The sequence below is a fragment of the Oncorhynchus mykiss genome, chromosome 10 (assembly GCF_013265735.2).
Source record: "Oncorhynchus mykiss isolate Arlee chromosome 10, USDA_OmykA_1.1, whole genome shotgun sequence".
NCBI lineage: Eukaryota > Metazoa > Chordata > Actinopteri > Salmoniformes > Salmonidae > Oncorhynchus > Oncorhynchus mykiss.
Genome location: NC_048574.1, coordinates 71,454,731 through 71,476,587, shown reverse-complemented (window position 1 = coordinate 71,476,587; position 21,857 = coordinate 71,454,731). Strand labels below are relative to the sequence as shown.

The window sequence follows — 21,857 nt, the reverse complement described above, 5'->3', positions numbered from 1 at the left end:
AGTAGCATATTGATGTAGCAATAAAACACGGGAAGATACTGCTTTCTCAAGCATTTAAGCGATTCTGGTGGGTCAATTTTGTCCCAAAATGGCAGCATGATTGCCCTCTTTTACTAAGTTATAGAGGACAACTGGGCATTTTGGAGGGGAAGACAGTGGATCAGCAGGATCAGGCTAACCATTCTGTTATTCACTAATATATCCATTTATTACCCTGCTGTCATCAGTCTACTACTAGCTCCAACAGTTCTAGATGTGTGTATGTGTATGTGTGTGTGTATGTATGCAGGCGTGCATGCGTAAGTGTGTGTGTGTGTGTGTATGTATGCAGGCGTGCATGCGTAAGTGTGTGTGTGTGTGTGTATGTATGCAGGCGTGCATGCGTAAGTGTGTGTGTGTGTGTGTATGCAGGCGTGCATGCGTAAGTGTGTGTGTGCACGGTCGGTACACATTGACAAGTCAAAGTTGTAGAAGTGCATAAGAATAAAAAGCCAGCTCTAATGATCAGCTCTCTGTAGAGGAATAGGTATTGCATCAAAACTAATCATAACAATGCTTTCATTTCTCTAACTCAAAGGTAGATTAGTGTATTTTCTCTGCTATATCTGTTAGCTAGATACTACTTCTGAAGCTTTGGGGACATTGTAAAAGACCAATGTAATGTATTCTTAGAAATGTACAGCACTGTCTCCAAAGCCATGCACACTAGTATAAAATATTGACGGAAGAGGCATATCTTTGGCCTTCTGAACATTTAACCGTTTAGGCCTGAGTTTCTCTCGTAATCCTTAGAGCTTGGCATTCCAACACTTCAAAAAGGGCCAGTCCACGACTTGGCAGGTCTGACCAAAAAGGGCCAGTCCACGACTTGGCAGGTCTGACCAAAAAGGGCCAGTCCACGACTTGGCAGGTCTGACCAAAAAGGGCCAGTCCACGACTTGGCAGGTCTGACCAAAAAGGGCCAGTCCACGACTTGGCAGGTCTGACCAAAAAAAGAACAAACAAAAAAAATCACAAAAGACTTAGAAAACCGTTGCATTGAAAAAAAACAGCTATCGGTCACTGAAAGTGATACTGTAGTCTATATTTTCTATTCTATTTTCCTAAATGTTCTCGTTTAACGAAAAGACAAAAAAGAAGAGTATATCTATATAAATATATGACAGGCAGACAGACAGAAGGCCAGGCTAGTTGAAGGTAGAGAGAGTGTAGAACAGGGAAGCTAGGAACCTGGTTGCCCCCTTCTCTAGATCTCTCCCCAATGTCATTCTGTGCCTTGGTGAGCCTTGGTGACTGTTGTCGTGTGCCCCCCTCCCTCCTCCTCCCTCCATCCCTACTCAGGTCTTGACCCTGCTACACACTCCCCCAGCTCCACCCCCTTGCCCCCCAGCTCCACCCCTTTTCGGAGTAGATGAACACTTTGTTTTAACCCCTTCCACCCCAAGCCAAATGGTAAATCTGTCTCCTCCCTGAGTGAAGAAGGGGCACGTGAAGAACTGATTTTAGCCCCTTTTGCCTCCATCGAGTACTCCTCAAGGTGTACCCCTGGTGCGGTTGCCAGGTACGCCCTACCCACTTGACGCCAGCCTGCCACGCCGCTTAAAGTCAACACTGACCATACTGGTAACTCCCGATGGCAGCTTCCATTCACTCGCCCTGGCTGGTCATTATTGGGGTTCAATCAGTCAACCTGATTAGGGGTTTAAACTGCTTATTTTGTTGTTGTGGCAGCCATTTTGTTTTAGCTCTGTTTATGAAATGCACTTGTTTTTGAACAGGAAACCATTGGGTGAGGAGAAGGGAGGAGAAATCCAATCAATGAAGGCAGCTCGTGGTGTTCTCCTCCCTCCCTCCTCCCGGTGGCACCTTCCCTACTCTACTCTACTACCATAGTTTTACCGTGACCCTGGTGGTCATGGGGCGTCTCGAGACACAGCAATATGACCATCTTGTGCTTTTTAAAGAGGAAGTGGGCGGTTGGTTGGTAGGCAGGCTTGGGTTTTAAATTAAGAAGAAATAGCCAGGTTCGTGCTTCGACTCTGTGGTTCATTTTGTGACCAACAATGTTAACATTTCTGTTGATGGATTTGACCTCTGAACTCTCTCCATACACTGAAGGAGGGCGAAAAGAAAGTAACCGAGAAAGAGACAGTTCTTGAGTTTACATTCATGTCAAGGACCTACGACTGTTAGGAGCACAGATGTACTACTCTTTCAGTTTGCTTTTGAAATGAACAACTGAGTCAAACTTGTCAAATGAAAACTAAATATTGTCTTGCACAGAACCTCCCATCAGCTAATGTGAGGCAATGATTAAGTAAACGGAAACACACCTGGGCCAGGTATGAGATTTCTCATGTTCAGCGACATCATTTTATAATGCACATAGCGCACGTTCAGAAAGAGTGAGTGGTTGGAGGGCGGGTGTATTAGCAGAGGAGGATACTGATTCAGATACTGAATGTAGGAGCAAAAGAAGTTGAAAAGACGTTAAGCAGACGTCTTTTTGGTTGAAAAATGTATATTTTGTGTTGAAAATGACTTTTTTGGTTGAAAAGACGTGGCCTTTTCAAAGCCTTGCGCTCACTAGGTTTCAGGGAATAAGACTGCTGGATGGTGGTTATGGAATTTCTTTCAATGATGTGCCTTGAAAATAACTTTGTTTTCTTTTAACCAGAGAGATTGTACTTAAAGTGTGACAGAGATTGTCGAGCAAATCACTTGGCGACAGGCATTGAACACTAAATGTGTTGATTTGTGAATGAGTTTGGAAACGCCTGGGGAAAGTATGGGTTGAAAGATGTGTGTTCGACTCTCAACCCTTTCACAATGCAAAAACAACATTATTGTAAAAGTAATCGATGGTGCTGTCCAACAACTTTCCTTTAAACGTCAGAGCGGGGGGGGGTTGACACACTTATCAATCAAGATGTGTTGACTTTTGTCGAAGCCGAGAGGTGGTTGATCCCTGCTTTAAAAATCATCTAGTCTGAAATTTATCCAAGTGTGTTTGATTTTTCTTTTCAAAGCACAAAAGCACAGCAAAATGATGATTGAGTCTGTCTGCCAGGCTATTGCTGCCAAGGGAGTCAGCAGGAGGGTGGGAGGGAGAGATTGGGGTGAAATAAGGTTGAGGCTCAGACCAAACAAGTGAAGCCTGTATAGAGGCAAGGGGAAAGTCAACAGACTTATACACTCAAACCTGGGTTCAAATAGTATTGTGAAATCTCTGAAAACACTTTAGCTGTGTTTGATTGTGGCTGTCTGCCTGTTTTTAATGGAATGGGCCCAAAAGAGCAAATCCCACCCATTTGGCTGGCAGGCAGACTTAACAAGCAAAGTATTTGAAATCTTCCTATTTGAGCTCAGGTCTGACAGTTACTTTCAGAGACAAATAGAACCCATTCCTGTCCTCTGTCCTCTCCAAGTGCAGCTCTATGAACAAACAATCGAATAATGCCGTAACAAAAACCCGATTCCTGCCAAATAACTAGTCACTTTGATTTCCTTTCCACCCCCTTGCGGACAGTCATCAGACACCTATGGAATCCCATCTTAAATCAGCTTTAATAGCAACATGAAATGTAGATTTTAGTCCCAAATGTATCATTGTCTCTCTTTTTAATCCCTCTAACCCGTTACTGTCCTTTCTGTTTCTTTCTGTGTGACATTGCTAGAGCACCGTCTGAAGATAGGAATGATTTCTTTCCTCTTTTATGTTATGAGTTCTGCGATCGTTCTCTTGTTGTCGTCGAGTTGGCATGAGAGAACTCTTAGTCCCGAGGGTGTTGTGTGTCTCGTTGATAGACAGTTTAGGGGCCTCGGAACTTTGGCCAGAGGGGAGGGGGGGGCTGGTTGAGATTAGGTTCAGAGGGAGGGAGAGGATGAAGGGGGCTGAGGGAGCTTGGCATCGTAGTCGGGCAAAACACTGAGTAGGGAGAGTTCTGTGCCAGAGACCTGTGAATATGTTCCTTTAATAGCAGATGTTGTAATATGCTTTCAAAAGATGTGCTATATTATATAAATTCCTATGTATGGATACATGAGTTTACCTGGTGCTGGATAACATTTTGGCACACACTTGAAGGTATTACGGTGTATTCTTTAATTGTAATATAATTAAAAAAATGTTTTTTACACAAGGTTGTCGCAGCCTCCTTATTTGCATGATTTAAATATATTTGTGTTTTAATATTTATAGTGGTTCTGAGAAGGTCTAGCTAACGTCCAGGCCAATGGAGGCTGCTGAGGGGAGGACGGCTCATAAGGGGTGGAACAGAGCGAATGGAATGGCATCAAACATGTATTTGCTACCATTCCACCTGTTCCGCTCCAGCCCATTACCACGAGCCCCCTCCTCCCAAATGAAGGGTCCACCAACCACCTGTGGTCTAGGCCAGCCGTTAAAAAGATTTGATGTAGTTTTAACAGCCACCTGAAAGTAGTCAACTAATCATCAAGCTGCTGTTAATTTGAATCAGGTGTGCTGGTGTTACACCATTATGGAACGACTGGGGAGCAACGAGGATTGGGTTGAGATAGGCTTGTCCAGGCTGTTGTAAGTACTTGATTCAATGGGATTTCAAATGATCCTATTACTATGCAATAACACAGGAAGGTGAAGCGATATAGTATGTAAAATAACCTCTAGTCTGGTGGAAACTGGAGAGAATGATGAACACAGGACGGTGAAGTGATTTATGTAAAATAACCTCTAGTCTGGTGGAGACTGGAGAGAATGATAAACAGGACGGTGAAGTGATTTATGGAGAAAATGGCCAAACAGTAATATAAAGGTCCAATGCAGCCGTTTTCATCTCAATATCAAATCAGTTCTGGGTAACAATTAAAACCCAGAGTTAAAATCGTCAAAGAAAGAATAGTTTCTTAGCAAAATGTAATAAGTTCAGGCAGTCTTTTCCAACAGCTCTCATGCTAAAAAAGGACAATTTGACAGTATTATTCCAACTTATATAAATCCCTGACTGCACTGCCCCTTTAAATAGTTGGCATGCTGAACTTCTACAGGCTTGTTTCAGGCCCCCTGTTGTCAGATTACTGCAATAGCATCACAGCGACTTAGTTCATAAGAATATGACAACCATGGCATTGAACATTACCCGATTTCATGACAATAATATGCAGTAGTTTACAACGCCTGAACCAAAACTAAATGAAATAAGATAGATAAAGTTGTATCCCAAATAACATTAAATCAGATGTTTATTTAAGTGCAGTATTCTTTCAATGTTAAGACTTATGACAATTTCCTCCAGTCTAAAAATCACAGCCAAAATGATTTCAAAATCATAATAGCTAGTTCTACCTTAAAGGAATGCAGCAAAAAATATTAAGAGACAGACAAACCAATGTCAGACTAATACATTATTAATGTACAATAAAACAAATGAAATACAGCAACTGTCCCTGGTAAATGTCAAGTCAAATTCCTAATTTGATATAGCTTGAGATATCCAACAAATCAATCGTAGACCTCACTGACAAATTCAGTCAAACGACGCAGTTGAAGGGTAATACAATAATTACTAATCATTTATATTATTTGATAAACTCTCAAACTCCAGCATGCATCCAGTGTTGTGGAATTTATATTATTTCTTCAGCTTGTCTTGGTACCTTCACTGTTATTTGGCATGTCTGATTTGTCACGTTATGCTTTTCAAAACAGGCCTCACTGAGTGCACAAGAGATGTATCCCAGAGCTTACTCAAGTCAGGGTCGTGTTCATTATGGCACACCGTATAAAAACATTTTGCAACAGAAAAGTGTTTCTATTGGATAAGTTCAGAAAGTACCCTACATGACCAAAAGTATGTGGACACCTGCTCTTCCAAAATCATGGGCATTAAAATGGAGTTGGTCCCCCCGCCCCTTTGCTGCTACAACAGCCTCCACTCTTCTGGGAAGGCTTTCCACTAGATGTTGGAACATTGTTGCGGGCTTCTGTGAGCTTGTTGTTGCTCCTAGACGTTTCCGCCTCACAATAACAGCACTTCGTTGACCAGGACAGAAATGTGACGAACTGACTTGATGGAAAGGTGGCATCCTATGACGGTGCCACGTTAAATCACTGAGCTCTTCAGTAAGGCCAATGTTTGTCTATGGAGATTGCATGACTGTCCTTGGTTTTCTACACCTGTCAGCAACATGTGTGGCTGAAATAGCCAAATCCAATCATTTGAAGGGCTGTCCACATACTTCTCTCGGTTTCACTCAGTTTGAGAACATTTTCTCACGTTTGGTGCCTATTGAACATGTCCCTAGGTTGTGGCAGGCAGGCAGACAGGGAATCAGTACCTGAGATGTATTAATGCTATGCTAATGAAAACAAGAGGAGCAGAGCCTAACCCCAGAGGAGCAGAGCCTAACCCCAGAGGAGCAGAGCCTAACCCCAGAGGAGCAGAGCCTAACCCCAGAGGAGCAGAGCTGTTAGTGGTTTAGATGGACATATTGTACACATACTGTACACCAAGACCTTGATACAAGCAAGCTTCCAGTCAATGAAAAGGCAGCTAAAAGAGTGTGTGCATGCACAGCTCAATTCTGATTTGTTTTTCCTTACAAATTAGTCTTTTGACCAATCAGATCAGCTCTTAAAAAGATCAGAATTGGCCAGCCTGTGTGTTGCATGTGAATGTGTTGCTTGTGCCTGCCCTGCGTGCACAGTGTCCCGTTCCAGCCGGGGGCAGTGGATGTTCCCCTGTTGTCACACGTACTGCTGGGGCTGTTTCTGCGGGGCGGCGGCCGAGGCCAGGGTCTTGGCTTTCTCTGTAGCAGTCTTCACTGTGTCCCGGACGCAGGGCTGGCGCTGGGGTGCCTCTCCTGTGGGCAGAAGACGAGAGAGACATGGGGTGAGTGTGTATACAGTAAACTAACCAACTTGGTTCCAAAACTGGTGGTACCATGAATGCAAAATGTGAACATGGAGTTACTTCAAGATTTGATATCCTGAGTCTAAAAGTGTGTGTGTTGGAAAGATCACAAGGCTCAGGTAACAGGACTCTTGTCATGATGAGGAAGCCAGCAGGACTTCTGGTCAGAGGTTTGTTCCTGGGTCAGCAATCTCTCGAACAGTGTGTGTGGTTTGGTTTTACTATCCTTGTGGGTACCAGAAGTCCTCACAAGGATAGCAAAACAAGGAACATTTGACAAGTGGGGATATTTTGCCTGTCCCCACAAGGAAAAAGGCTATTTTAGACTTAGGGGTTAGAGTGACGGTCAAAATGTTTAGGGAAAATAGGATTTTGATTGGAAATACATTTTAAAACTTATGTGTGAAACAATATCATAATCTTCCCTCCATCTATCCATCCACCTATAAAATATTATTTTAGACGTAGGGGTTAGAGTTAAGTAGATCTCTACCATCCTCAGAGGTCTCCTAGTCAACACACTAGCACCGTCACAACAAAGACAAGCAGAGCATTCCTCTTCTTCAGAGTGAGTTGTGAACACGGAGGCCATCCAAATGCTTCAAACAGACACTTCAAACATCTGGAAAATATTTAGACTGTCAGAGAGGAGAGGAGCCAATCTTGGAGTGGTTGTTGAGGCTGATAGATCCTATCTGGAGCGACCAGTAGGGAGGAGGGGGAGAAAGAGAGAGACACACACACACACACGGCAGGCACAATGGATCCAGTCAGACAGGCCAAGAAAGACTAAGATGAAAGTTAGGAAAGAGGGCGAGAGAAAGATACTCAGAAAAAGGTGGCGGGTACTCCAGTAAGAGAGATCTAGACAAAAGTGTCTTGGTCAGTGAGTTGGTCAGGCCCACCGAGTCTGGCCAGCCTACAAGAGATGGGGTCAGTGGCAGCATAGCGTGATGTGGCCCAGAGGAACCTTTGCTCAGGGGATAAACTGTACTGGGAACAGGGACAAGGAGAGATGGGACAGAGGGAGGAGGCTACTAGAGTAACTGTACTGGGAACAGGGCCAAGGAGAGGCGACAGAGGCTATAGTAACTGTACTGGGAACAGTGACAAGGAGAGAGGGGACAGGAGGAAGCTACAGTAACTGTAGCTCCCTTTCTCCCTCCGTCTCCCCCTGACTGAACCCAGCCCAGCTGCAGGTCTGGAGCCACTGACCAGAATAACCACAGCCCTGGTCCCTTCCCAGGACCGGCTGCCTTGGCTGACCCCCAGAGCACCCTCTCTCTGGGGGGTATAGAAGGCTTCTGAGGCCTCCACACAAAGCCACATCTTTCCTCTGGGCTCTTTGAGCTCAACCCTCGCACCCGCTCTCTTTCTCTTCCTCGGACGCTGTCGCAAACCTCGTGGCTGGAGATGCAGGCAGGAGGGAAGATTAGTCGCTTCACACAAACGGACGTGTGTGTATGTACGCAGTCGCAAACACAAGCAGACACACCGACGCAGTCGGATAGTCTCTAGCGCACACACCAACAGAAATACGTGCAGTCTCACACACTCCGTTATGAATAAAAACCTGATTGATGTTGGACAATGACAGCAGGAGGTGGCCCTGGTTGTTTCTACCACACTGTCTGAAATGGTACCCTACTCCCTATTGGCCCTGGTTGTTTCTACCACACTGTCTGAAATGGTACCCTACTCCCTATTGGCCCTGGTTGTTTCTACCACACTGTCTGAAATGGCACCCTACTCCCTATTGGCTCTGGTTGTTTCTACCACACTGTCTGAAATGGTACCCTACTCCCTATTGGCCCTGGTTGTTTCTACCACACTGTCTGAAATGGCACCCTACTCCCTATTGGCCCTGGTCAAAAGTAGTGCACTACATAGTGGATAGGGTGACGTTCCAGACGCACGTGACTTTGATCAAACCTTCTTGGACATCTGGTATGCTCGTTTGACTATTTCTCAGTTCTGTATCATCCTTGCTCCAACTCCTTTCACAGTACTGGAGCTACTGTGTATCGGTTCTGGCCGCTCCTGTGGAGGCGGTGGAGCCCAATTAACTGAAAAGTCGGGCACAGTGGGAGGTTGGGTAGGCAGAGCGGTGCTAAGATAAAGCTTTAAAAACGCTAGGAACGATCCTCCACTATGTGGGGGAATGATCTGGCAGGGGTTCTGCACCCCCAGGAAATATTATATTCTCAGAGTAAGTGAATTAATAAAAACGCTAGGAACGATCCTCCACTATGTGGGGGGATGATCTGGCAGGGGTTCTGCACCCCCAGGAAATATTATATTCTCAGAGTAAGTGAATTAATAAAAACGCTAGGAACGATCCTCCACTATGTGGGGGGGATGATCTGGCAGGGGTTCTGCACCCCCAGGAAATATTATATTCTCAGAGTAAGTGAATTAATAAAAACGCTAGGAACGATCCTCCACTATGTGGGGGAATGATCTGGCAGGGGTTCTGCACCCCCAGGAAATATTATTTTCTCAGAGTAAGTGAATTAATAAAAACGCTAGGAACGATCCTCCACTATGTGGGGGAATGATCTGGCAGGGGTTCTGCACCCAGAGGAAATATTATATTCTCAGAGTAAGTGAATTAATAAAAACGCTAGGAACGATCCTCCACTATGTGGGGGAATGATCTGGCAGGGGTTCTGCACCCCCAGGAAATATTATTTTCTCAGAGTAAGTGAATTAATAAAAACGCTAGGAACGATCCTCCACTATGTGGGGGAATGATCTGGCAGGGGTTCTGCACCCAGAGGAAATATTATATTCTCAGAGTAAGTGAATTAATAAAAACGCTAGGAACGATCCTCCACTATGTGGGGGAATGATCTGGCAGGGGTTCTGCACCCAGAGGAAATATTATATTCTCAGAGTAAGTGAATTAATAAAAACGCATGAAACTACAAAATGTCCTTTGTTCATGTCGCCTGAATAGGAAAATTAAATATCACAGAAGTTACATCAAATCAATTTAGAGTGGAATATTATGTGAATCATAACTACATGATTCACAGCTAAACTACTTTTTTCATGAAAATAAAATCCCCCTTGACATTCATCTCAAGTTAGAATTCCTTCAGCCTACATGCACTTGCATCAACCGGGGCAAAATGATGGTACTAGTCTACAAAACATTAGGAACACCTGCTTTTTCCATAAAACACTGACAAGGTGAATCCCTTATTGATGTCACTTGTATTTATTTATTTTTTTACCCCTTTTTCCTCACAAATTTTATGGTATCCAATTGGTAGTTAGTCTTGTCTCATTGCTGCAACTCCAGTACGGACTCGGGAGAGGCGAAGGTTGAGAGCCATGCGTCCCCCGAAACAACCCAACCAAGCCGCACTGCTTCTTGACACAATGCACATCCAACCCGGAAGAGGAAACACCGTACACCTGGCGACCTGGTCAGCGTGCACTGCGCCCGGACCAACAAACGAGTTGCTAGTGCGCGATGAGACAAGGATATCCCTGCCGGCCAAACCCTCCCTAACCCGGACGATACTGGGCCAATTGTGTGATGTCACTTGTTAAATCAACTTCAAAATCAGTATAGGTGAAGCCTGGAGACACGGATTGTGTGTGTGCCATTCTGAGAGTAAATAGGCGAGACAAAAGATTGAAGTGCCTTTGAAAGGGGTATGGTAGTATATGCCAGGTGCACAAGAACTGCAACGCTGCTGGGATTTTCCACTTTTAACAGTTTGCATTGGCGTCAACATGGGCCAGCATCCCTGTGGAATGCTTTCGACACCTTATAGTCCATGATCCGAAACATTGAGGCTGTTCTGAAGGCAAAGGGGGGTGCAACTCAATATTAGGAAAGTGTTCTTAATGTTTTGTACACAGTAGTTGCAGCAGCTACAGAACCACAATACAGGATCTAATGCTCTAGAAAAGCTGGTCATGTCTGTCCACATTGATGCCAAATGGAATCATGACTGTACTGGACTGCATTGTTCCTCAACTACTGTGGATACTAGAGCTTGTTCTAGAAATGGCTGCCTAGTGGCTACAGAAGCTACTACCAGACAGACGAGTGACATCCCCCAGCAAGGGTTTGGGACGAGGGTGTCACAGATCCATGGCTCTGTTGCAATATCCACACAAGTCTACACCTGTTGTATTCGGTGCACGTGACAAACTTTGATTTGATGCATACCATTTAGGAGGAAGCTATTGTGTCAAATGGTATCTTATGTACTATATAGTGCAGTACACTACTATTGACCAGGGCCCATAAGACTAAAGTAGTGCACTATATAGGGCACAGGGATCAACTTCAGACAGTCTGCACTGGACAAGTGGAACAATAGTATGGATATTGGAACGTAGCCATACCGTCACCATAGTGACAGATCCTAGTACTGTACTGACCCCCATAATAAACCTGAGGCCTAGTCCAGCTGTAGTGACAGACCCTAGTACTGTACTGACCACCATAATAAACCTGAGACCTAGTCCAACTGTAGTAAGACCCTAGTACTGTACTGACCTCCATAATAAACCTAAGACCTAGTCCAGCTGTAGTGACAGATCCTAGTACTGTACTGACCCCATAATAAACCTAAGACCTAGTCCAGCTGTAGTAAGACCCTAGTACTGTACTGACCACCATAATAAACATGAGACCTAGTCCAGCTGTAGTGACAGACCCTAGTACTGTACTGACCACCATAATAAAACATGAGACCTAGTCCAGCTGTAGTGACAGACCCTAGTACTGTACTGACCACCACAAACATGAGACCTAGTGACAGACCCTAGTACTGTACTGACCACCATAATAAACCTGAGACCTAGTCCAGCTGTAGTGACAGACCCTAGTACTGTACTGACCACCATAATAAACCTGAGACCTAGTCCAGCTGTAGTGACAGACCCTAGTACTGTACTGACCACCATAAAAAACCTGAGACCTAGTCCAGCTGTAGTGACAGACCCTAGTACTGTACTGACCACTATAATAAACCTGAGACCTAGTCCAGCTGTAGTGACAGACCCTAGTACTGTACTGACCACTATAATAAACCTGAGACCTAGTCCAGCTGTAGTGACAGACCCTAGTACTGTACTGACCACTATAATAAACCTGAGACCTAGTGACAGACCCTAGTACTGTACTGACCACCATAATAAACATGAGACCTAGTCCAGCTGTAGTGACAGACCCTAGTACTGTACTGACCACCACAAACCTGAGACCTAGTGACAGACCCTAGTGCTGTACTTACCATCGCAATAAACCTGAGGCCTAGTCCAGAGTAGTGACGGCATGATGCACACAGACAGAGGGGACAAAGACACAACAATGGAAATATGTCCTATAAGCAGGACAATAACCTAAAACAAGGCCAAATTCTACACTGGAGTTTCTTACCAAGAAGACAATGAATGTTCCCGAGTGGCCGAGTTACAGTTTTGACTTAAATCTACGGAGATACCTGAAAATGGTCAACAACTAATTCGACAGAGCTTGAAGATTTTTGAAAAGAATGGGCAAATGTTGCACAATCCAGGTGTAGAAAGCTCCTAGTGACTTACCCAGAAAGACTCACAGCTGTAATCGCTGCCAAAGGTGCTTCTACAAAGTATTGACTTCAGAGGTGTGAATACTTATGTAAATGAGATTTGTATTTCATTTGTAATAAATTTGCAAAAATTTCTAAAAACATGTCTTCACTTTGTCATTATGGGGTAGTGTGTAAATGGTTGAGGAAAAACGATTTAATCCATTTTGAATTGCGTCTGTAACACAACAAAATGTGGAATAAGTCAAGGGGTAATGAACACTTCCTGAAAGCCCTGTGGCATATGGCGCAGTCACGCAACGCGTGGGACCAAACACTTGTCTGTGACTATACGGCTTAAGCTAGTCACATGGGATGTTTTCAGCCTCTGAACATAGACAGACAAACGGTTGAATCATTGACTCAACCAGACTCGTTCAATTAGGAGAGTGGGAACTAGTAGGTGTCAATCTTTAGGAAGGGATATCTCCGAGACGAGAAAATGGCCATACTCAAGACATGCAGTAAATCAGTAATCATTATCGTCGTATCACTCCACTCGGCGAAGGACTTCGAGAGAAGCAATCACGGCCTGATTATCCACAGACGATTGTGTGTTACACTTCCAAGGGAGAGAGATCTGGCGTCTGCTCACCCAAAGGCATGATGAGAGGGTTAGTGTTGAGAGTTGATTGGTGGGTGGGAGCTGTGATTAATTTCACGACTTCACTTCCTACCACAGCAATCAGCCATGAGGAGACTGACATACTTTTTGGTGCTTTCCGTCATATTTTCCACATTACACAATCTCCCAAAAATATAACTTTTTCCCTCTAAGAAAAGTTTGCCCATCGCCTCCAACCACATCATAAATCCCAGAAATAAAGTTGTTTGGTTCCCTGCTTCTCCTACTTCAGTACGTACCGTGTAAGTTAGACAGAGCGTACTCCAGGCCCTTCATGGCCTTCACCTGGTTGCTCTTGAAGCGGGCCAAGCCAAACTCCTGGGGAACAGAGTAGACAGACATGACAGGAAACAGCAGGGTTTAAATGGGGAGACATGAGAACAGCAGGGCACCCCCCCCCCCTCTTTCTTTCTCTCTCCCTCCTATCATCTCTCTTGTTCTCTCTCTTTCCCTTCATCTCAACTTCCTTTCTGTCTCTAGGGGTAGCCAAGGCTAGCCCACACTGCTAATAATAATAATAATAATAATAATAATAATAATAATATTTTTTTTCTACCCTGCGTAGAAAACTGGCCTTGTGTAGAAAACATTCCTGGTGGAAGATGACCATTTCTTTGTTTTGGCATCTGCAGACACTTTTCCTCTTGTGCCATTACTCGACCCTATAAACCCTCTCTCGTGTGTGTGAGAGAGAGAGAGAATGCCTAGCTTGCTGAGGTGGAAAATACTTATGTGGGCCTCTTAGATTTGTCCGACCAAATATCTGGGTGGAACTTAAGGGAAAATCTGTTTTTCAACTCACACTGGGCTTTAGTTATAGATGGATTATATACATATGTTCTCATAGGTGTCCAACAACGACCGCAAGCAGATCCTTCAAATTGATTTCCCAGGCTACAAATCCAAATGTACTGCTGCTTTGCAGACTGCTGCTATTCAATATCTGCTCCCATTTAAACGGGTCATGGCTTTGGAGATGAAAAGGGATCGTCTGTCCTGAGGTGAACTGGAGGTGAGGTACTTGAACTATTTTGCTGTAGTGTAGTGGTCCTCTGAGCCTCGTATACGTGGATGTATTCAATAGCCATCAGGCCTGGGTTCAAATAGTATTTGTTATCCATTAAAATAATTTAGCTGCACTTGTTTGAGCCTGATTGGCGCAATGTCACCAATGGAGTAGTCCCAAAACCAAACTCATTCGGCAACCCAGACAGGCTCAATCAAACGCTCAAAGTATTTGAAAGAAAGCAAACACTATTTGAACCCAGGTCTGCTTCGAACATTACTTTAGTCCTGGATGTACACTATCCATACAGGGAGACAGGGCTGTCCTATAGCTGCTCTGGGGCTGGCCTGTCCTATAGCTGCTCTGGGGCTGGCCTGTCCTATAGCTGCTCTGGGGCTGGCCTGTCCTATAGCTGCTCTGGGGCTGTGGTATTTTCTGTTGTGCTGGTCTGTACTACATCGGTGCTGTACCTGGATAGGTCTGGAGAAGCCGTAGACTCCAGAAGAGATCCAGGCCTCTCGTCTGAGCAGCGTGAAGGCAGGCCGGTCCTCTGACTCCTGGAACACGCAGCGCTCCTCCACAGTCTAGGAAAGAAAGGAGGAAGGGATGGGGGGAGAGAGGGTTGTTAACCAGGTGGTGTTGGTTTGCTGACATCAACTATAGGGCACAATACATAAAGAAGCAAACAACTTCAATGCAAAATGAATGAAGAACAAGTTATCAATTCCACTTCATTTTGAGGAACTGGTTGCATGCGATAATAACATACTGTTTTGGAAGAATCTGACATTTTGTTTTGAAATATGATCTTGTAGATAATTACAAAGTTGTTCCATCTGTCTAGTGATATGAGTCATCCCCTCCTTCAGCTGCCGTCTACTGGAATCAAAACAAGACAGCGCTCGCTAGCACGCCACCACAACGCTTTGCGTTAACTAGACGGAGGGCATAATCTGGTGGGGTGTGGGTGGGTGGGTGTGTGTTCCTTATGGTGCTCATCCATCAAGTTGACTGCACCATACGTTAGATAGACGTCAAGTGTTGGCGATCTTGAGACGAACACAAAGTGGGAAGGGGATGGACAAAGTGTCGGCGATCTTGAGACGAACACAAAGTGGGAAGGGGATGGACAAAGTGTCGGCGATCTTGAGACGAACACAAAGTGGGAAGGGGATGGACAAAGTGTCGGTGATCTTGAGACGAACACAAAGTGGGAAGGGGATGGACAAAGTGTCGGTGATCTTGAGACGAACACAAAGTGGGAAGGGGATGGACAAAGTGTCGGTGATCTTGAGACGAACACAAAGTGGAAGGGGATGGACAAAGTGTCGGTGATCTTGAGACGAACACAAAGTGGGAAGGGGATGGACAAAGTGTCGGTGATCTTGAGACGAACACAAAGTGGGAAGGGGATGGACAAAGTGTCGGTGATCTTGAGACGAACACAAAGTGGGAAGGGGATGGACAAAGTGTCGGTGATCTTGAGACGAACACAAAGTGGGAAGGGGATGGACAAAGTGTCGGTGATCTTGAGACGAACACAAAGTGGGAAGGGGATGGACAAAGTGTCGGTGATCTTGAGACGAACACAAAGTGTGAAGGGGATGGACAAAGTGTCAGTGATCTTGAGACGAACACAAAGTGGGAAGGGGATGGACAAAGTGTCGGTGATCTTGAGACGAACACAAAGTGGGAAGGGGATGGACAAAGTGTCGGTGATCTTGAGACGAACACAAAGTGGGAAGGGGATGGACAAAGTGTCGGTGATCTTGAGACGAACACAAAGTGGGAAGGGGATGGACAAAGTGTCGGTGATCTTGAGACGAACACAAAGTGGGAAGGGGATGGACAAAGTGTCGGTGATCTTGAGACGAACACAAAGTGGGAAGGGGATGGACAAAGTGTCGGTGATCTTGAGACGAACACAAAGTGGGAAGGGGATGGACAAAGTGTCGGTGATCTTGAGACGAACACAAAGTGGGAAGGGGATGGACAAAGTGTCGGTGATCTTGAGACGAACACAAAGTGGGAAGGGGATGGACAAAGTGTCGGTGATCTTGAGACGAACACAAAGTGGGAAGGGGGTGGACAAAGTGTCGGTGATCTTGAGACGAACACAAAGTGGGAAGGGGATGGACAAAGTGTCGGTGATCTTGAGACGAACACAAAGTGGGAAGGGGATGGACAAAGTGTCGGTGATCTTGAGACGAACACAAAGTGGGAAGGGGATGGACAAAGTGTCGGTGATCTTGAGACGAACACAAAGTGGGAAGGGGATGGACAAAGTGTCGGTGATCTTGAGACGAACACAAAGTGGGAAGGGGATGGACAAAGTGTCGGTGATCTTGAGACGAACACAAAGTGGGAAGGGGATGGACAAAGTGTCGGTGATCTTGAGACGAACACAAAGTGGGAAGGGGATGGACAAAGTGTCGGTGATCTTGAGACGAACACAAAGTGGGAAGGGGGTGGACAAAGTGTCGGTGATCTTGAGACGAACACAAAGTGGGAAGGGGATGGACAAAGTGTCGGTGATCTTGAGACGAACACAAAGTGGGAAGGGGATGGACAAAGTGTCGGTGATCTTGAGACGAACACAAAGTGGGAAGGGGATGGACAAAGTGTCAGTGATCTTGAGACGAACACAAAGTGGGAAGGGGATGGACAAAGTGTCGGTGATCTTGAGACGAACACAAAGTGGGAAGGGGATGGACAAAGTGTCGGTGATCTTGAGACGAACACAAAGTGGGAAGGGGATGGACAAAGTGTCGGTGATCTTGAGACAAACACAAAGTGGGAAGGGGATGGACAAAGTGTCGGTGATCTTGAGACGAACACAAAGTGGGAAGGGGGTGGACAAAGTGTCGGTGATCTTGAGACGAACACAAAGTGGGAAGGGGATGGACAAAGTGTCGGTGATCTTGAGACGAACACAAAGTGGGAAGGGGATGGACAAAGTGTCGGTGATCTTGAGACGAACACAAAGTGGGAAGGGGATGGACAAAGTGTCGGTGATCTTGAGACGAACACAAAGTGGGAAGGGGATGGACAAAGTGTCGGTGATCTTGAGACGAACACAAAGTGGGAAGGGGATGGACAAAGTGTCGGTGATCTTGAGACGAACACAAAGTGGGAAGGGGATGGACAAAGTGTCGGTGATCTTGAGACGAACACAAAGTGGGAAGGATATGGACAAAGTGTCGGTGATCTTGAGACGAACACAAAGTGGGAAGGGGATGGACAAAGTGTTGGTTGAATCATAAAAAAGGTCTGTGTATGATTGTAGTGTAGGTCTAGTTGACATTGACCAGGTATGGTGAGATAAAATGTCTCTTTCAGTCTCTCACATTAAAGCCTTGTTCTATTGCTAACCGTAGAATGGAGTGAACTCTGACTCTCGTAGAGACTTGAGATGTAAACCATGAGATATCCACCCACCCGGCTGACTCAAAGGAGGTTACACAACTTCATCTCTTTCTCATCCAACAAACCAGGTCCCTGAGAAACAGAAAACCACCAACAATACATTTCACGTCTGTGTCTCTTTAGTCAAGGGCTTACCAGTCTGAACCAATATCCAGCCAGACTGTGGAAATGTTGCACATTTTTTTTTAGGAAATGTCACAAATTATATACAATGGAAAACGTTGTGGGTATCAGCATGAAGGAATTTCTCTGGGAAACAGTATATTCATTGTGCTGTAGGCTTGGAGACGGTCGGTTGCTAGAGAAAACAAACAAGCGCAACCAGTAAACAAGCCAGTCTCTCAGGGGGGCGGGGCAACGCAGAGGGCACTTTCTTGTCAATGTCTAGGGTCTTGTGGCTGTAATATAGGTCAACCACTGGAGGTCATGAAGGGACAGATACCAACCTAGCCTAAACCATTGAGGGAAATATATTTCATTCCGTTTCTAAAGATATGCAATAATAACACTATTTGGACAGCAGTTTTCATGTAGACGTGCATATCAAAGTCTCTGTTCAATAGTAGGCTGTGTGCTAATACGTAGATACATTCTTATCTTAGTCAATACTAATAGTGTCAGTGTTTCCTTTTTTTAGAGGCGGTGCGCCGCTGCTAGATGCAGTAGGGGAAACACAGCGTGTTCCTCTGTCTGGTGGTGGTGCTGATACCATCTCCCAAAGACAGAACACGGATTTCTAACAAATACAAGACACTACATGGTGCTGAGTCAGTGTACAGTACAGGGACATGAGCGTCCACCAACCTAGTAAAACAGAGAAACCTACACGTACTAACAAACACATACATGAACTACATGTGCCTGGCATGAGTGTCAAACCCACACGTTTGGTGTTACAAGCACCATTCTCCAACCACTACACTGTGGGAACCAGTATCCCTGGGTTCCAAATCAACACATAGACCCTACTCACTTCTTGGTGTAGGGGCTAGGGGTCGACTCAGAACGGAGCATATGTCGGGGTGTACCTCACCATTAACGTAGTGTGATTGAGGTTCCAGGTGTACGTGGTGAGGCTCTTGGTGACCGGGTCGACGACGGAGTCCTCTACGATGTAGACGGAGCGTGATAGGTTGGAGGGGAAGAGGAACTCGGCCCAGCGAGGCATTCGATTGGTCTTGGTGAGCAGGCGTCTGGAGAGAAGCCGCTGGTCCGCCGTCACCTCACGGAGCACCACGTCCTCCGTGAGAACATGGGTGCTGATGCACGGGAACACACACAATGTTTGTGGTATGCTATCAGTTGGTCCAATTACTAGTTGTTCAGACAACATAACATATTTTCACGACACTTAACATACTCCACAAACACATTTTTAACATTGTCAGTACTTCTGAATTTAACCTGCTAAATAGTTGCAGATTTGTACATTTGAAGTACTTCTATTTGATTATAAGCAATCGTATACAAACCTTGAATCAAGTAGTCAAATAAAATATGGCTGGGTTAAATACAGAGCAGAAATGAACAATACAAACTAAATGAAGCCACTGACTGACTAAGTCACTTCCTTCTGATCTGACAAAGCTTGGCATCACTTCTCCACTGTGGTCATTCTCAGTTCTCCATCTTAATAAACTCTTCTCACTGTTGTTTTTTCTAAACTTGTGTAACAGCGTCAGACACCATCGTCTCATTGTGATTGAGAGCAGGGCAATTCCACAGTAACATAATGATGCGGAGACTCCGATTCTTTCACTTTAGAAAGTATATCAAACAAAAAACAATGACTGCAAAGTTAAACAAACTGTACAACTCTATGCATAAGGACTACTTGTACCAATGTCCACTGAACATTTTGCAAAAACACATTTGGTTGAACAGTGCAGATGCACAGTTTGGCTATAGAATGACGGTTGGTGCTGTTTGTGCAGATTCACATTCACAGCTGATAGTAGGAGAAAGCAGACAGGTTTTCCATGGGTCTGGAGTTTGTTACTCAATGGTAAATAGGCATATCCCTTCTCTCTCCTACTAGATGCGCATCTCACCAAATCATTGAGGCATCCGCCATAAAAAGCAGGTCAGCGCGAGGTCCTGTACCTGAATGGGTTGGGATACCTCTGCCAGAAGGCAGAGACAACATGGTCCCACGTGGTCCTGATGTCTACATCGTTAGAGAAGTACTTGACCATTCTCCCCCTGCCTGCCGATGTGCAGGCTGTTGGTCTGAACACAGACTACTTCGGATTGTCCTGTCTGTGATAACTATGCTGGGTGCTCTGATGTTACTGACTCCATCCACACCTGCCGCACACACTGAACCCTGGCGAGGAAGAGAGGTAGAGGGAGGGAGAGAGGGGTATTTCAGGATAACAGGTATAATAGGACATACCTTTATCTCAGCTACATGTAGGTCTGATAACATCAGATACTGTATGTATTCAAAACAGAACCAAAAAGATATGTTGCTCTGCTCTAGGTTTGTAGCTACTACTGGCTAGCTACAGCCCTCTGTGGTTATTATGTGCAGCTTCAATCATTTTAGTCATTTAACAGACTTATGCAGTGCGACTTACATGAGAAATTAGGGCTAAGTGCCTTGCTCAAGGGCACATCGGCAGATTATTCACCTAGTCGGCTCGTGGATTCGAACCAGTGACTTTTCAGTTACTGACCCAATGCGCTTAACCATTAGGCTACCTGCTGCCAGTCCCACAAAATAGGATGTACTGTGTAAAAGTAGCTAGCTTAGTATCTCCTGACAGCTGGGTCAAATACACACAGGTATCATATGAACTTAGACCAGTACACCCTGCGGGGTATCACCGTTCGCTTTACTAGACCTGTCACAGATTCAGTCACATACTGTACAAGGGGAGAAGGAACATTGCTCAGGTTGCATGGGAAATAACGTGACCCCCTGCAACATGTGACAGTTGTGACGTTAGATGACGATTGGCACAAGGTCTTCACTAGTTACCACAACTACAAAGTCATAATTATCACTAAACCCCGCCTGTTCATACAAATTATCTCCTTAAAATCTAAGCTTTACCCTAAACTTAACCACACTGCGAACCTTATGACTAACCTTAATTTAAAGACCAAAAAGCAAATTTTTGTTTTCATTCATTTTTACGAACTAGACCATTTTTACTTTGTGGCTGTGGTAACTAGTGACAACCATCAAACTGCTCATTCAATCGAAAAAGCATACCGGTTTTGAAATTAATCTTCTTCTATTAATACCTAGCTACATTGCCAAGAACATAACTCCCGTTCCCTTTACAATGTACTTGTCTGGATTGAGCGTGCTGGTCTTTGTGGAACATGTCACATTGACTGATCGTGCTATTATGCAACCTAGCTGGCAAAAACACTCAATTCATGCACGATTATGAAGGCTAGATAAATTATTAGCTAGCTAGTAATTCGCTACTATACGGGTTTGTCTAGCTTACTGACATAATTTTAGCAGTTTCACAGAGTGAAAGGTAACGTTAGCTATCGTTTTGTTACGTGTTAGCATGAGTAGCTTAGCTAGCTAATTCCTCAAAATAGAGATTATATCAAGTTATCAAACTGTACTGAACTATGGCAAGTATTTACTGTTCACATACCTGATATACTATCGCAGCATTTATGGGGATTTTCAGTGCACCAATAGTTAGATTTCCTCCGTCATGTTCCCTATTTTGATAGTAGCGTAACAGCAGTCGTCATTGAATCGGAAGTTGCCTAGTCCAAAAGTGGCATGTGTGGTATCCAACAATGCACTGCTTTAATCATGAATATTCATGATAGGACTACAACTCTCTTCTTCTATTGGACTTCATTGGTGAAAACCACGCCGATGAAGATACATTGTCATGATGTATACTTTTTTTAAACAGGAATATCTTTCGTTATTTGTCTGTACTTGGAGAAGTTTACATTTTGAAATAATGTAAGGTAATAATTCACATCCAAACTGTTAATAATTTGTTTTTAGTAGCCTCTACAGTACATTGGCAGTGGTATATCCCCTTCTAGTGGTCTCTGTAACAGGTTTGTAATGTGCAGATTGAACTGTTTGCATGATTCACGTCGATTTGTGCATCATCTGGGCAGATGTAATCACAAAAACGTTTCATCATTTCTTTATTTAGTAACTATACCACAAACACACCAATGCATTAAATGGATTTTGCTGAATAAGATATGCAATAGATACTTGATCATTAAGACAAAAATATATAAAATAGTGCAAATGTAAATGTCCATTTAGAGAAATATCTTAATGCCCATTTAGATTAGATATTTATACA

At 44.5% G+C, this 21,857-nt stretch overlaps 1 protein-coding gene and 1 long non-coding RNA gene across 3 annotated transcripts; one reads left to right on the top strand and one right to left on the bottom strand.

The window, feature by feature from the left end:
- Window positions 1-389: 389 nt before the first annotated feature.
- Window positions 390-4,142, top strand: LOC110534568. Its single transcript, XR_005034221.1, has 2 exons — window positions 390-945; window positions 981-4,142. It is a non-coding gene; the product is annotated as an uncharacterized LOC110534568 (long non-coding RNA).
- Window positions 4,143-5,205: 1,063 nt separating this feature from the next.
- Window positions 5,206-21,314, bottom strand: LOC110516577 (PRELI domain-containing protein 1, mitochondrial). 2 transcript variants are annotated; one of them, XM_036933858.1, is made up of 6 exons: window positions 21,171-21,314; window positions 19,651-19,873; window positions 18,581-18,806; window positions 14,592-14,705; window positions 13,355-13,433; window positions 5,206-6,843 (listed from the first exon to the last, which is right to left on the bottom strand). In XM_036933858.1, the coding sequence occupies exons 2-6, from the start codon at window positions 19,740-19,742 to the stop codon at window positions 6,728-6,730; spliced, it is 627 nt and encodes a 208-aa protein (XP_036789753.1). In that variant the 5' UTR covers window positions 19,743-19,873; window positions 21,171-21,314; the 3' UTR covers window positions 5,206-6,727. The 2 variants fall into 2 exon arrangements, with proteins under 2 accessions (XP_036789753.1, XP_036789752.1); XM_036933857.1 differs by lacking the exon at window positions 21,171-21,314 and having other exon boundaries at window positions 19,599-19,734.
- Between the last annotated feature and the right edge of the window lie 543 nt (window positions 21,315-21,857).

Excerpts from the sequence above, each read along its gene's own strand:
- LOC110516577 (XM_036933857.1), bottom strand. The coding sequence starts at position 19,693 with ATGTTGTCTCTGCCTTCTGGCAGAGGTATCCCAACCCATTCAGGTACA. Across the intron at positions 13,434-14,591 it reads GCTTCTCCAGACCTATCCAG|GAGTTTGGCTTGGCCCGCTT; the intron begins GTACAGCACCGA and ends TCTGTTCCCCAG. Across the intron at positions 6,844-13,354 it reads CGCTCTGTCTAACTTACACG|GAGAGGCACCCCAGCGCCAG; the intron begins GTACGTACTGAA and ends TTCTGCCCACAG.